The following is a 17,312-nucleotide window of genomic DNA, read 5'->3' on the forward strand; positions in this document are numbered from 1 at the left end:
GGGGGACGCCTTCCTTTTCCTTCGCCTTCCCCTCTCGGCCTGCCTCTCCGCCGGGCCGGGCTCCCCTCAGGCTGCGGGATCAGCTGCCGCTGCTCGAGGAGGGCGGCAGGCAGCACGCGCCGCGCCGAGGGGAGGGGAGGGGAGGGGAGGGGAGGGGCGGGGCGGGACGCAGCCGCGGGGCCCCGCCCTTCAACGCCTCACCTTGGTGGGGAGGGAGGGGCGGGGCGCCGCGCGGCGCCGGGCGGGACGGTTGGGCAGCTCCACCTGCTGGCGGCCGTTGGTGGCGGGGGGTGGGGGTGTGTGTGTGGGTGACAGGAGGCGGGTGGCGGCGGCGACCCCGGCCCCTCCCGAAAAGTGACGAGATTTAAATGCTAATAAAGCTGAGGTGAAGTGGCGGAGCAACGAGGTGTTGGGCGGCGGGGCAGCGCCGCTCTTTCGGGCTTCTCTTGGCGTCTGCGCCACCCGGGAACTCGCCCTGTGGGGCGCTCAGGTGTGCCCTGAGGGAGCGGCGCGCCAGAAGGGCGAATCCTGAGGTGAAGCGGCAAGAGCTGGTGTGCCCTTGTGGGGAAACAGGGCTCAGGCCCGCTGTGGGGACATCGGGACACAAGGGTGAAGGAAGGCGAGGACAAGGGGGGCAGTGGCAGGTCTGAAGGGGATAAGTACACCTGAACCGGCCTAATGAAACCTTGGCCTCTGTGGTGTCTAAGGCACAAGCTCCAATTAAGCATTTCCCACAGCTGAGGTGCACTTGGCTCATCTCCTCCATGCATGCCTGAGCTCCAAATGTTTTTATGAGGTGTGTAGGAACTGCCTTCCAGACATCCGTTTGTCCAGGCCGGTGGAAATTGTCTCATGGGTTGAGAAATGGCTGTACTCCTCTGACTTCACAAGCTCTTCACTGTCCGGCTTACTTAATGTATGCGTTCAAGAGACCTGTTCTGCCTGGCAGTCATTTATCGAGGCAGTGCTGTGGCATTTGTCTCCATGAAAGGCACAGAATCTCTCTGGTGTTGCCTGCCAATATCCAGAGCACAAAGGAGAAGAGACTAATGAGGAAACAGGCCACCATGCAGGAAATGATTCAACCCAAACCCTGGTCATTGATCAGGGATGGGAGTACAATTGCTGACAAGGCATTTTTCTGGAATTCCCTCATTCACTCAACACCAAATCTCATTTGCAGAAATAGTTTAGGGACAAATTCCAGAACCAGTATATACAGTAATGGAGAGTTCAAGACTTACAGTATCAATGTGTGTTCCACTCAGAGCATTGTTTATGCTGTAGCAGGGCCAGACTGTTACTGCTGAAAAATAAAATTTGGATTAAACAAGGGTTTAAAAATTGTTACATCTGAAAGTATGTATCAGAGGCATTTACTACAGAGGAAAGGTTGTTGCCTGTAAAATAGATCATGTCTTAAAAGTATGTTAGTCCTAAATGAAGGTTTCAGATATTTAGTTCTTGTGATATTTTCTATTTCTTTACTTACTTTCACAATCGCATTTTCCTGGGAGGGGGGAATCCTGAAAAAAAAAAACAATTATGGAAAGGAGTGCAATTACTGATTCTGGAATATGAACAGGCCTTCCTAAAAATACCTTGGAATATTTAAGTTTCTCTGGCCATATTTTAAAATAAATTATAAGTTTTAGATTCTTAATGCATTTAAAAATCTAGGAGTTGGTTCTGTATAACACAAAACATGGGTTTACATTTTTTTCCCACACGTGGTTACTTTATTCAGAAAAATTTAAGATATATTTTTATCTAACTTATGGACACTTTTGAGTATATCACTTCCGATTCTCTGGAAGGATGCTTACTCCATATAGTATGTAAGTTTATCTATTTTTCTTCCATAGGGTAGAAAATACCTCCAAAGACATCAGAAGTTCAGTGTCTTAATATAACAGGACGATGGATTTGTTGCATGCTTACAAAGTATTATCCACAGAATAGCAAGACAAGAACAAAAAGAAAAATTGTGCTTTACTGTCTTGAAAACTGGCTGAAATGAAATCTTTTCCCACTTTACTATGCGCTAGCCATAGCACAGAGTATGATTTGCTCTGTTGTACCAGAATATTGAGCTGATATATGCTGTATTAATTTAAATTTTCCCTGTAGAAAGAATAAGCATAAGTTCTATGACTCCCCTGTGTACTAAACCAGCACTGATCTTAGTCTTAAATACTGCAGCATAAGCTTATATGTGATATCCACACAGGGAGAAACATATGTGGGAATGAACAACGCTTGATTTATTTAGAGATAAGCTAACAGACATATCTAGGCTGGTTACTCTCACACGTTACCTACTGAAAAGGTACATAAGTTTTTTCCTGTTGTTTGGATATTTGGCTTCAATCACTGAAACATTATTAGCTGTCATATGCTCAGTTGTACTCAGATGGCATAACAAACATTGATTTCTCCTTGTACAGGTAACATCAACTGTTTTAAACTTCAATATTTTTTGTTTCTTTTCTGCCAGTAGCATCCAAGGAATTCATTCTCATGAGCTGTGTTTGGCCTGCAAGCTAAGCAGCAGGAGGTGAAATGAAAGACACTACCGCAGGTACTCTGTTTAAAAGAATGTCCTTCTCAATTTATGTCTGCATGCACTTGAGAAAGAGCAATTTCAGTTTTGCCCCGAAGAGGTGGATCAAACTTGTTGCATAGGGACATAAGCTTTGCTCAGTTATATCAGTCTAAATCTAGCTTGATCTTCACAGGACATTCCCAAAATGAATGTATTTAGGCAACTTGTACATGATGGAAGAGTTACTCCAAATAATCATCCTCATCACGGTCCATTTATAATAGAAATATGAAATCTAACCACTAACCAGCTCACATAACTTAAGATTGGTTTTCAGGTGCTAAATTCATTCCTTTGGCTTCTATAATGACAGAAACACACAATCTTGTGTGGCTGGAATTTCTGCAGGCTATTTAAGTTCCATATGAAGCTGTCTTTTTTTTTGCATTGATGAGCTACTTATTTCTTGATGTGATTGTTTTTTATATGAGGCAGCAGGAAAAGAAGGGTACACATTCCTCACCAGAGGTGCTTCACTCCTGTATTCCTCAAATGCTTCTTGTCATCAGGTAAAGGCACTTATACAAGAGCTCCAAGTGCTCAGCACCACTGTAAAACAGTCCCATGCTACGCTTTTGTACAAACTGAGGTTTCTTACTAGTGACAACAACAAAAAAATCTCCACTTTTACAATTTAAGAAAGGAAAGCATAGCTCCACTAAGTGGCAGCACTAAGCATCATTAGTGCCAGCTTCATTGATTTATATTTATTATATTTGTGAGAGATTTGATATAAACTGCTGCTTATGTGGTAATAATATGTATGCCTCTTTTTTGTTCATAGTGTTTGATTTCATAATTTCCGGGACAGATGAATAAACTTATGCTCAGAGAATCTAAGAGTAACCTTTCCAAATATTTTCACAGGTTCATACTTTGCAGAAATTTCCATTTGAATATGAGTTTTACATATATTATAATTATGTTAATTTACGAGTTGTAAAACACATAATATGGGTCCCTACGCATTCTTTTGGGTGCTCCTCAGATCACTTTCACAATTTCTCTGCAGTGCCAAGGCGGTTCCAAAGACTGATTTGTCTTTCACAAATTAGGTAGACTACATTTTACAGAATCCAGTGTGCATCGCTACTTATTTTATGTCTGTGTCCAGAGCATAAAGATAATCTGTTTGGGTTTGTACATTAGGAGAACTGAAATACGTAGTTGAAGCACAATTGTGATGTTCAAAAACATGTTGTGTGCTTTACATACCATAGTAGTAGGGATTAAACTCTAAGGTCTCCATTCTATTAATCAGTGCATGAATCTCTAAAGCTGTTAACTCACATGCCAAATGCAGATAAGTTTATATTCAATTGCCAAAGATGCCAAAGCTGTCAGTAAACATATCCTCACACATTGTAAATATAATCTGATATAGTAATCTGTATTACTAATTTGAGTCATTCTTAAAAAGTCACTGATCAGATTTAATACTAAGACATACCTAAGAGATACTGAAGTCAAATCACAGCTTGTAACAAAGTTCCTAAGGAGATTCCAGTGCTGCCCCAGCTGCATTCCTGAAAAGCTGTTATCTAAATACAATGACTCCACGTGGCACGCTGGTTAGGTACCTACACTGCTTTGCCTACAGACGGAAGCATATTAAGTGCTGAAAACAGAAAAATAGGAGCATGTGCAATTTATTTTTGTATGGTGTTTTGATTCTGGAAAACCAGAATTAGGAAATGACACCCAACAATAGTTCTTCAACTGCTGTCTGTGGTTTATTTTGAAACTGACTGAACAGATTTTCAGGGTCACACCGCAGAATGTTTACAGCATTTTTTTTCTTACAACTGATTAGTTTTGTAACTGGAAAAGAAAATAACCCAAACCAGTCTTTTATTTTAATACTGAAAAATTTAAAAGGTGAAGGTACGGCCCTAAAGTGTTACTCTTCACAGAAGGAAAGGCAAGTGACCTTAGTATTACTATTGTTTATTATTGACACAGAAAACTTTCTCATGTGACTCCGCTATCTTCTTCTAACATAGGAACTAATATGAAAATCTACATGCCAGCAATTCAGGAAAAACCACCATTAGTTGCAGTCTTTGCGTTCTCTAGTGACTTTTGTTCTATTCAACGTCAAAGAGCTGTAACGTGGCACTGTGGGGATGAGCTTCATTTACACTAGAGTTAAAACAATATAAACGTGCTTTACACTAAAGCCTCATATAAATAATAATCAGGGCTTGTGTTTTAGACAGAATAATGTATCTTTTTTTTTCTTCAAAACTTAATTCCAAGAGGGTAGGAACTAAACAAGCAGAGCCAGACACTCTTTATTTTGATATATCCATGAAAGGTATTTTCAGGCAAAATTGATTTTGAAGGTTGCCAGAACTAAATTAAAAAATAACAAAAGAGCGTGGCTTTGCAGCTCAAGGAAGATTTATGATTACAGGAGACACGGTGAATCCTTTGTGGCTTTGTTCTCCATTGTTCTCCAGAAATGAGAGCTATTGTCCAGGCTGGCCTCTTATACAAGAATGAACATCAGGCCACAAGTGGATTTATTGTTCATTGTAGCAAAAAAACTATGACAGGGTGGGAAGGGATTATTAGTATTGATTTGTAATATCCTACAGGATTATGGAGTTTTGTTAGCATGCCAAGACAGACATCTGATGTACGTCTAGAGGCTTCAGGTAGACTGCTGCCATACTTTAACAGAAATTCAGTAACGTGTATCATAGAATGGGTTCTGGTAAAAGGCGTAGTTCCAGCCACATATATAGACCACCATTGCAGAAGCTGACACCTCTGATGTACCCTAACAATCAGCAGCTCATCTCACTGCTTTTTAGTAAACATTGATTTTTCCTTCCTGTAAATGTGAAAAATTCAGAGAAATGTAGCTTAGTATCACAAGTGCCCCCTTTCCTCACTGCCTCCTCACACACATACACAATCACACAAACAAGTTTTGAATAAAGGCTGCACTATGAGGCCTGGATTTCTTGAGCATGTGCATGGGGCTTGCCACCACCAAGGTCCTTGCCACAGGAAGGCCAGAGCGCTGGCCTTGGGCTTGTGGACCTGTGCTGCTCCACGCATGATGAAATGTAGTGTGGACTGCAGAAGGTCTCTTAAGAGTTGTCACAGTGATGTAGTTTCCACATTTGCTACTGATTTGTCTTGTGCAAGATATGCTTAGCATTTCTGTTGGAGTGTCTTCCACAGGTTTATACTTTTCCTTGTAAAACTGCTCCTCATTTTTAAGCTTTCCAATCCTTCATATTGTACCATAATCCCTCATGAGGTGCCGTTTATGTAAGAAAACAGGTATGGTCAGCAAGGTGTCTGCTGACTGTGTATCTGAGGTGTGTTAATCTATCCTGGAATGTGCTAATGAAACATGCCTGAGATATTACAGTGATGAGCAGTAGAGAAATGGGTGTGACATACTGAGGATGCCAGAGCATCATGCTATTTATTTGCTGTCAACACTTAATGCAGACCCAGCATATGCTATTAAGAAATCATCTTTGCACTTGCATTTCATACCTATAATGCAGTAATTATACCTAGAAGCAAGGTATGTGTAAGTAGTATATACATCTCTCTTGTCCCTCTGTTTGTCCTGACATTTTCTATAGCGAGGAATAAGCTCTCATGCTTTCAAGGCAGGGCTGGTCTTAAGGTAGTCTAGGAGAGCACAGGGGCTTTGGTTATGCATACTTACGTTGAGAACCTCAAGTTTTAGACATGTACCCTAACAAATTGAATAAAAGCAGTGGAAGAGCCTGAATGCAATGGTCAGAAAGGGTAAGATCCTGGAAGAGCAATTCTTTAAATCAGTGGATTTTCACTAGTACCAGTTTCCACCCACTAGCAACATACACCCTTTACAAGATATTTGCAATAGACAGTCCACACAATGCCATAACAAAGTGATTTTATTGACATTCCTCTATAGTGATATGGTTGAATAGAAAGCACAGCCTGAGTATCATGTGACAATTTTTCTGTCAATATAAGCAAAATCAGTCCAATAATGAGGACATTTCCTGCCATTGACTTTATGTAGTCTTTAACAAAAAACATAACAGACATTTCTGTTAGATAAATCGGAAGCTGCAGGGAATTTGGCTAATGGTACAATATTTACTATACCTAGTATCTACTATCTACAGGCATCTGTTTTGCTACTAGAACAAAGGAACTACATGACTCACTAGAGAGAAAGTAACAATCCAATCTTTTGGACCTTGTGATAACTGGAAAACCTATCCCAGATTTAGTATATTGCAGTCATTTTTTTTCTTTTAATAACGAACACTGAGGTACAGCAAGAAATATAATAATAAAAAAGCACCGCATTTGTTGTAGAAAGATCTGTTGGTCTGCATTTGACTGAAAGTGTTTAATCTTGACTGGGAACTCCTATTAATATTACTATGGAGACGGGGCAAATTATTATTTCAACAGAAATTAAACAAATCTCCAGTCAAATTTGTCCTTCTGGAATTCCATAAACTGTCACAGGATTAATAGCGAAGGATGAGTTTAACTCATCCTCTGTGCGTGTAGATTTTAGCTTATTTCTAATTTGATTTTCATGTCCAAATTCAGTATCCTACTGTTTTCAACTAGAGGTATGTCAACTATTTGTTACAGTGAAACTAGAACAACAAAACACTAACCCAACAAACACCCCCCTCCCCACAGGCTGTCTCTCAGACTAGACTACAAACTCAAACTTTCACTACAGTTCATTGAACAGTTCACGGGCACTTGAGCAAACTGGGTGAAAAAAGTCCTCTCTGTCAGACCTGTACAAAACTCATGATTTCTCCCTTAGATGTTAGATGTAGTTTGGACCACTCACTTCTTGCCTTGTGATAGCCATGGATCTCCCTAGAACATAAAAGTCAAGTTCTGAATATGCACAGCCACATGATTGAAACTGAACGCTCATGTAACATACTGCAGACTGAAGTGAGACAGCATTTGTAAGGTTTAGACCTGATGCAATTAACAGTAAGGTACGGTTGTTTGTATTGGATCAAATCCTGCATAACTTCTGTGGTTAAACAGTCAGTGAGACTACTTCAAGGTGGAAGACCTACTGATGATTTAAAATACCTATTTTCATTCTCATGTGTTCATCTTAATGCTAGTATGGCAACAGGATTTCATGAACAGAAAAATCCCTTTCTCTCCCTCTACCATTAACACCATCACAAGAGTCACTTTGAGAAACCAATCATACAAATTACCAATATCCATTGCTCCTATTGAAAACTGCAATTTGCAAAAGCTGTCAAGATTTCCTATTCCATTTTTCACTTGCATTTTCAAATCTATTGATGTTGACATCATATCTTAATCTAGCCACCACCATGTTTAAAGGGAACTGAGGTAAAGGAGCTGAACACATTATTTCACTGTAAATCTGCCCTGTGGAATATCTTCTAGTCTTTCCTGTGGGAAAACAATGAAACCAGAAATTCTGTAATTAACAGTCAGTGTTTTACAAATTAAAATGCAGACCTGGGGAGAGCACAGATGATTATATGAGTGAGTAACAGCATTTGAATCGAAAGATGAACAAGGAAGGGTATATGCCTTGCATATGCATAACTACAACAACAAAGTCAATTAATTGCATAATGGCAGGTTAAATAGCAGAGCAAGGGAGATGGGTTCCTCCCTCTCTCCTGTTAGCACCATTCACTGCCTCACTTACTCTTAACATTACAGTGCCACTTAGATGTATGGCTTCCCCTTCACTCCAGACTGGGACCGCATTCAGCCCATGCTATGATGCAATGAATGGAGAAATACACTGTGAAGCGTTGATCCATATATCCCAGGGATGATGTCAGTGTTTGAAAACCTATTGGGATAGGGCATTTGGGAAGAGAGAAGGATAGGACTGGAATGACAGAATGCCAGAAAAGCAGAGTATGGCATTTTCTTTCTCTTTGTTTTATGAAAATCGTCAACTGTCTTCCTCTATTCCTGGCTTTAGATCCAAAAAAACTTGCAAGGAGATCTGCACGACCTTGTTACTTTGATGTCACCACAGTCACTTAAGAAAGCAACCTTTTAAAAATACTAGGCTGTGTGCTTGAAATACGGCTTGGACCAAGGATTCACCAAACATGGAGATGCGTAACACCTAATCTAGCTGAATGTGTGGTGAATGCCAGAACATGTCGTGAAGAGGAATTTCAGGAGAAATCCCTCCTTGTTTCCATCAGTGGGGTTTGATGCTGTCTCTGAAATACAAACATCTTTTGTTATGCTACAAAAAATATTTCACTTTTTCTTAATAAAATATAGTTTTTGAATACTTAAAAAAATTTAACTATACAGTATTGTAAAGATTGGATTTTTTTTTTTTAACTTTTTTACTGTGTTAATGAGACAGCTCTTGATGCACTGTTTTCCTTGGCCAAAGATGGATGAACCAGTTGGATACTTCGCTTTCCTTTCTTCTATTGTTAGAAGATATCCAACATTTGACATAGTGCAGGTAACTTTGTAACATCACCAGGAATAAAACAGGAAGTATACAGGAATCACTGGATTTTGGGGCCCAGTGGTGAAGAGGCAGAAATTACATACGCTGGAAGATTTTGTTGTTCAGTCTCTCCGGGTGTGATTCGCTCTGATGTAATCCATGTGAACATGACACTCTCAGAAAAAAGTTAAGATTTCCATCTGTACTGTGCAGTGGGGCTGGTCATGTTGAATAGATGCCTGAGAGCTCATTTGTGGAAATAATGAGCATCGTTTTCGGTGTCTGGTACAATGAAGCTGGCCTGTAGCTGCAGCCTCCCTATGCAACTGTAATATGAATACTCAATAATAACATGTACTATAAAATAGATTCTCAGTAAAAGCCATACAGTAAATTACTATAAAAGTGGCTGTAATGTCACAGAAATTGAATGAATGGGGCAATTTAAATATCCCAAATATTTTATCTACCATTAACAAAACCTACTATTTCTGCTTAGAAACATGTTTTTGGGTCCATCACCTTTCAAATACCTATTGACCTAAAAATCAAAGCAGGAAAATGATCTAAAACTCTCAGAATGCAGTTTTTCAAGTGTGATGAGTTTCTGTATAGCCACCATAAAAATACATGGGGAAGCAGGGTTCAATTCTTTCCTCTGGAGAGAAAACTTACGGGAATTAGATGTGTTAAGGCAATCAACTGATCTCCTGATTTTTCAGTTTTCTGAAGCATAACTACCACAAAACTACCAGTAACTAGCCCCCAAGGGGGTGTGGTATTTCATGTGAGCTGCTAGATGCTATGATGTTACCTTCTCACTTACCTTCACTCACCCAAGTCTCTCACTTCATATTTCATGCATCCTTTAACACATTTGGCGTCAGAAGTAAAGATACTTCGTATTTCCTTTTCCCAGTTAAGACAAACACTTTCAATCTGAGATTAGTCTTAGAAAACAAGGGCAGCAAAGATTAATAAACAGGAAACAATCAGAGCAGTGTGGTTGATTGTAACAGCCTCAGCAAAATCCATCCAGAGACAAGCCTACTGCTGTTTTCCTTTCATTCTCTGGCTTCAGAGTTGGAATACAAAGTACACCAAACTGAAGAAGGTTATGTCTGCAGTAACGAGAGCTAGATCTTTAGTTTAGTGGTACCTAATTTGACTGGAGGGCCTTTGGGCTTACTCCTAGAGGAAGTACAACAAATTCTTAACCCAAAGAGAGTTACAATCCCGTTCCTCCCTTGCAAATACCCTCATTCACTGCAGCTTCTCATTTAATAGGCCTTAGACTAAAACCTTCTGTCTACAACCACTCATAAGGTTTTGGAGATTTGCACTGAACAAGAAAAGAAAAACGACAGAACTGAAAACTGCCCCCAGCAACCATAGATTAGCCCAGCCTGACAGAAAATAAATGGCTTCTGACACAGGGGATGGGATTGTCTAGACTTCTCATTTGGAAAGGAGCATTTTAAACATCAGAAAACAATGACCTGGTAAACAGAACCCAAGAATATTCATAAGAGTAGAACATTCTTCTTATTTCCCCTTTTCCTTGTCATGTACAATACTAAGGTAAGGGAGCCTTGTCCTTTATGCTACATAAGACATCCTTCTTGAGTGTGCACAACCTTGTGCTTCTTGTGTGGTAAACGTTACAATGGAGATGCCCCTCCCAATATCTCTGAAGTGCAAGTTCTCTCCAGTACTGGCAAATAACAATCATAACAATCGCTGTTATGCTTTGCATTGTGTTACAGGTTGGTTTTTTAGTTTTTGAAGGTCTTATCTGCACCATGTATCTGGGCCAGTTCCAGCTGATGCAACTGATGTGGATCATGAGTTCGTATATAAAAATTTCAGTTTTGCTCATAGGTGTCTCTCAGGTGGACAATACATAAAGGGAAAACAAGGATGGATGAAGATATATTTGACCAGCTCCTAGTACTGGATTCAACGGTTAAGAAGTAAGATAGGCTGTGAACTGATTTAGAAGATGTGGGCATATAAAAGCTTGGAATGCTTGATGAGTTTTTTTTTTTTATTTTTTAATCAACGTAGGTGGAAGTAAACATTTATTAACATTTGGTCAAGTGTAGTGTAACTTGCATTTGTATTTTCATTGTTATTAATGGAGGTATGTAGAGATATACAGAAACCTTGAGACAGTTGTTTTTCTATTGCATACAGACTAGCAGTCCATTGGAAACAGAGGATGAAAGCATGAAGGTTAGATCTTAGAGGGCGGCAGTTCTTCATGCACAGCTTTTGTCAATCTTGATTTTTTGTTTGTTTTGTTTTCAAAAATAAAAACACAGGAAACCAAGATCAAATGATGGTGGACAGGAAAGGTGACATCATCAGCCAGAAAAACACCAGAAGTGCCTGAACCCCCTCATTCAAGTCCAAAGGTGCTAGTTTCTTCAACAGCTGTCAGCAGCTTTTCATACAGCATAGAATATGAGGGGTAAGGTGGAAGATCCAAACGGTTGAAACACGTGTGTGCCCTGCAAAAGGAAAATATGCTACATGTTAAGTTTAATCAAAATAACTTGAGAAAATAAGAACTGAGAAAGCAAGTTCCTACTGGGACCCAAGACATTCAAGTTCACTCAACAGAGAGAAAAAGAAATTCTAACTATTAAAGTAACTCTCAAATTCCACCAAAATCTGAGGTACTGAAATGTATACGCACATACACACGAATATTTCAAATAGAAGACACGAGCTAAGTATCAACATAACATCTTTCTCTGCTATCCCTGCATTAGATGTTGCAGGGATCTTCATGGAGAGCAACTCTGGAGGTCACTAAGGAGATGGGGTCCAGGCCCTGATAGAGAGAAAACCCCGCCACTATAATTTTGGTTGCTTTGAGTTTTTCCAAAAAAAAATGCAACTCAGCTGTACATCCAACATGAGGAGCTAGTAAAGTTTTGCACCAGTGGACAAGCATAATGTGATGAACTATACTGACAGAATGGGCTCAGCACATGTTTATAGTGAGGCAGGGCTGCCTGGTAAAAGACCATTCGGGGATCTGCTAACTGAAGAAGGAAGGTTGCTGAAAATGTTCCTGTAAGTCAGCTGTTGGCCATCTGCTGCAAGTCTGGCCTTTAAATGTTATTTATTTGTAGTAGCCAAGGCAAAAGCAAAATATTTTGTGCAGAGCAAGCTGCCAACTTGATGACCCTCTCCATCCCCCAGTTCTATCATTATATTTACCCCCAGTTGGCAGCACCTTCAAAAGAAGCTGTGGAACGGGTTCCACACATATCTCCACCTTGATGCAGCTTTTCTGGTAGCAGCAATTAGACCCAGATGCAGACTGCACTTCACTGTGTGAGGTGCTATACAAACGTGGAGCAAAGAAACCGTCCCTGCCCCAACAGTTCATCCATTTCAACTGACTGGAAAAACAGAGAGCTCATTCAACAAATGGGGCGGGGGAGGGGGGGCAGGGGGGAAGCACATTTTCATTAAAATGGTTTCTTTTTTTTTTTCATTTTTTTCAGTCAGCTTCGATTTTTACATGATGCTAGAAATATTTCTGTTTCTTGTTGCTCTCTCTGATAAATGTGAATTGAAAAAAGGAAATGTAGCCTCTCTGATAAATGTGAATTGACAAAAGGAAATGTAGCCTCAATGACTAACAATGTCTTAGCTTCTGGCCCTTAGTATTTCTAGAAGCCAAGAAATTGTTTTACGTTTAGCTTTTCTATCTTGTGCTTTAATTCAATGTTAATTCTTCAAAACTGAAGAGCTATCTTGGAGAAACTATTTTATTCTCTTAGGCCACCCACAAAGTGAGAAAAACATGATCCCAGTAGATGGGCTGGCCTGAGACTTGCAGATCCAGAGGGAGAGTTTTATCAAGCACCAATGATGACTCATTAAAAGCAATCAGGCAACTGAAATAGCCAGAGGCACGTAATCTTCACTGAATCACAGAATTTCAATTAGGCAAGGTTTTACCATCCTTTTTCCCCTTCTGAATGAAGATTTGTTAGCTGGTCACTCTCAGAGAGAGTGTACAATAAACATAGAATTTGCAGAAATGAGCTGGGAACACATGAGAGTTAGTGAAAAAGGAACATTAATAAAGCCATTATTTAATACATCTCTTGAAATTAAACACGGCAGCTCATGTGTACTATCCATGAGTAGCGCTGCACTGTTTATTGTTATCTCAGCAATCTTTGGCAGTGTAAATTGTTTCTACAATCCATTGCCAATAGGTATCAACCACTGGGAGTTAATTAACTGAAGGATTTTTGTAGTCCATTCAGAACCTGTTTATCATAGGCAGGACAGCACCATTCAGATACAGCCAGTCTTGAGGTGCTCAGCTGCCTGGCTCCAGAACTGGAAGCAGAATAGTCATGGCGGGTCAGGTGTGGATTCTGCTAATATAACTTTGCAGAACCTAAAGTAATATCTTTGTATGGTACTTAACTGGGGCATATTTAACTGTATGAGACCATAGAATCTCAGCCATCAGTGTCATACATCCTATTGTGTGGTGCAGACATATCCACAGCCACTGACGCTGGTGTTTACTGTCTTGCAGACATTCATCTTGACTGATCATTATCCATCTCGTTTAGTACTGGTTATGACACAACTCTGCAATGCTGTTGACTTTTAGTCATTCTTGACCTAGTCAAACTCAGAAAAAATATCAATTCCTTTTCCTGTTAGGAGGTTTACAGAAGTGGTGCCTTCTATAGATGGTCTCAATGAATTTATTGTGGGGAGAAACTATTACAAAGAAAGGAAGAAAAAGTTAACATGTCTAGAAACAATGAAGCATTTTGCCAAGCAACACTCTCATGTTCTCCAGTTCAACAATTTTATAGAAAAAAATCCTTTCACTCCAAAAAATGTCATCAAATAAAAAATGAGACCTAATTTTCAGGAGTACTATGCAGGTTAGGTTTAAATATCTACCTACTTAAGGTGAAAAACACACTATATCGCTAAGGGCAAAACCCGAGTTCAAATTCTGGTCTGTAAAACTGATGTGGATCTACTGCAACTCCAATGATGCCAGTGAAGCCCACTCAATCTTACAACAAGATAATTACGTGCAAAATTGCCTGGTAAACATTCAGCAGTGGGCCTAATTGATTCTTTGCTGTGAAGGTCAGACATGCTGTCTACTTGTGTAACTGAACAATGTATTCTGCCTCACCTGATTGGGACTCCTCCTCATTCAGTGTTCCCTCTCTCCTCAGTATTGCTGTGCATTAGTGCCTTTGCCTCTTCCAACTGAAAGCTGAAACCCTTATTTTCCAAACCGGATTAAAGACAAATTGCTTAGTCTCTAGTCTGTTGTATCATATACTGTGTGGTACTGCAGTACAGAGGGCAATTAAGAGGCAAGGATATTTTCCGTAACATCCACTGTTGCCTAACTATGTGCCTTGTCCTCCAAAGAGGTAAGTTCCTCCTGAATGATGCTGACCACCTACTACTGATGCCAGTGAGAATGACTACAGTAAGCATAGTCCAGGGGACACTTGCTGCACATATTGGGGTAAAAATATTACATCAGCAGTGCAAGAAACAGTCCTAGCAATGAGAAAAGTCTTTCTTCCCTTGATTAAGCCTCCCTCCATATAAGCCTGCTGACATTTGAGAGGGTGTTCAGGGAGTGAGAGGTCTGGAATAAGAATTAGATTGCTAAGAGGTTTTATGGAAAAGATTCTGGCTTCTCTAGAAGAAAATGCAAGATAAAGTCCTGTAAACTAACTCTGACCCTCATGTGCCCTCATCCTCCAGTAAGTAAAGCAGTAAATGGACCACTTAAAATGTCATTCTTCCCGGCAGTCTGTCTTTATTGCTCCAAGTAGTTTTGGTGGGTCTAAACCTTTAATCTTGCTCACGGTTCATGGTGCCGTGCTATTTATTTTCTTTTAAGAATTCTCTCTAAAAATTATGAGTATAAGCTTTTAAGATTTTTGCATTCTTCTTTTCTTTGTCACTTCCTTTAATCCCCATAATGATGAAAGTCCAAAGGCAGTAAGTGTGCACAGAGCCCCCTCCTATATTATTTATAGCTTGAACCTATCAACTAAAATAAGACTTGCATTCTAACATAACCATGCCTGTCAGGCAGAAACTGGGCATTTCACCTTGCTTTCTTTAGATGAACCCACAAACCACTCTCTGATCAACCTCAGGACCCACAGGTATCAATTTTCATTCCCTTTGTCTGTAAGAAGGAACACTTATATGCTGTCTGGGAACCACTGCTTAATACATGAATGTAGATTTGTAGATGGTATTTCTGTTGTATGTGAGAAAAGAGGAAAGAGAGGAGGGATGGGAGATAGGGAATGATAAAAGACAGCAAAGCACACATACTCAGTCCACTGGGAAAGAAGGAAGTGATGAGAACAAAGTTCTCTGTAGTCATACACAATCTTTATTTAATTGCTATATGTGATTCTGGGGTGATTAAATACTTGATCATATAATAGAGAGGGACAGAATTCCCTTACAAAAGATCAGACATTTACTAGCACTGGTAATCTTTGTCATACATAAACTGCAGACAGTATAGTGGTAATCACTGATATTACTTTGCTGAATTAAAATCTTTTTTGATGAAAGGATAGTTGCAGCTCAGCACTGACGGGGAAAGTGACCTCATTGCGTCAAATGTGATTATTTGAATCACTGGGATACGTGCTGAGGTCCTTACTTAATTGATACTCAAACAGAAATAACCTTGGACCTGACAGTAGTTTTGGCCAGGTGAGGAGCGCGACCAGAAGATGGGACAGTGGCATTTGTAGGCACTAAACATTTTTGCAGGCTGAGGTTTTAAGAAGAAGGAACTGTTGTCTCCTATAGCTGTAGCAGAAAACACTGCTAGTTCCTTGCACAGGTTTTGTTTTGGGGCCATGAGTTCTGCTCCCACAATATCAGATGCAGCTATGTTATTCCAACTAGTAAGCCAGTGACTGTTTTTAATGTTTGGTGGGAAACCGTAAGTTATTGCGAAACTACTGCTAAAACTGGTTTTGTGTTAAATATCTGCATGACCTAGGAAAGGTGAAGAGAGGCTTCCTGCTTCAGAAGAGGCTATAGCTGGAAGAACTCTCCATCCACCCCTACTTAGGCAACCAGTTACAAGAAGTAAAATATGTAACTCCTTTATTTTGGGAGAAAGTTTGGCATATTAGATCTTGAGAGTAAAACTCAACCTTGATGAACAAGTGGTTGAACGTGTTACCTTTCAGTTACTTCATTCAACAAGATACATCAGATTGGAAGAAACCATGCTGCAGATTTACACTGACAGATCTGTAAATCTGGCAGTCGCTTTGGAATCTGCTTTAGGGTCATTGTCTAGAGATCTGGGATTAGAGCAGCATCTCTGACTTTGACTTTCTAACGTGTGTGGACTCAAAGTAAATAAAGATAATAATGATGTGTCTGGTACACACATACACTCCAGAAATGAACCACTGGTGTAATCTAACTCTTATTTGTCTTACATGAACATGTTACGCCACCATTACCCTGTTCATGTAGGGGAACTGGTACTGATGAACAAAGCACCAATTTAGAATGAAGTTACCAGATTCTCAACCTTCCTGAAAAAGTCTTGCTTATCCTTAGAGCTTTCAAGAAGCACTCTAGGGGTTATGTATTGGTGGTTATTCTTCAAAAAGTGTTGCATTTTAGAAATTTACACCATGCCTCTTTTCTGGGAGTGCCATGTTGCTGTCGCAAGTGCAAAAGCACGGCTAGTTTAGGTATTATCACATCTTTGCTTACTATAAGCAAATGGCAGTTGCATGCTCCATTGCTAAAGTGTAAGGATGAGATGTAAGGGAGAGTCGCCTAACTACTTCAGCCATCTGGAGCAGGAATGAGAAAACAAAAAGTCCTGGACTCTCCTGACAGAGCTAAAAGTTGTGTCAATACTTTGTAAAGCTGCTGAAAACCCAAAGGCCAGACTAACCTATCCCCAGTGACCCACCATCTACCTGGATGTCAGGAAAGCCAAATGCATCAGCTTTATGCAAGCTTCCATAACACCTCTCACAGCATTGCGTTTATTGGGTCAGGGCCTAAGAACTAAGGCCAGTAATTAAGAGGTGCAATCCACACCTAAGCACATAAAGGACTAAATCTGATGATTGCTAATACATGAGAAAGCTGTTGGTTTTTTTTTCCTAGGATTTTGAAAATGCAGAGCAA

At 40.0% G+C, this 17,312-nt stretch overlaps 1 protein-coding gene across 1 annotated transcript in view; it reads right to left on the bottom strand.

Moving 5' to 3' along the window:
* Positions 1 to 11,414: 11,414 nt before the first annotated feature.
* HECW1 (HECT, C2 and WW domain containing E3 ubiquitin protein ligase 1) overlaps positions 11,415 to 17,312 on the bottom strand; it is a gene marked incomplete at its 5' end in the record, with an annotated part of 190,958 nt that continues 185,060 nt past the window's right edge. The window contains one exon of the mRNA XM_082499170.1: positions 11,415 to 11,602. Coding sequence (XP_082355296.1) covers positions 11,491 to 11,602 — 112 coding nt within the window. The 3' untranslated portion in view covers positions 11,415 to 11,490. The remainder of the gene's footprint in view (positions 11,603 to 17,312) is intronic.

This window comes from Vanellus vanellus (assembly GCF_965231255.1).
Source record: "Vanellus vanellus genome assembly, chromosome: 2".
In the NCBI taxonomy this organism is placed as follows: Eukaryota; Metazoa; Chordata; class Aves; order Charadriiformes; family Charadriidae; genus Vanellus; species Vanellus vanellus.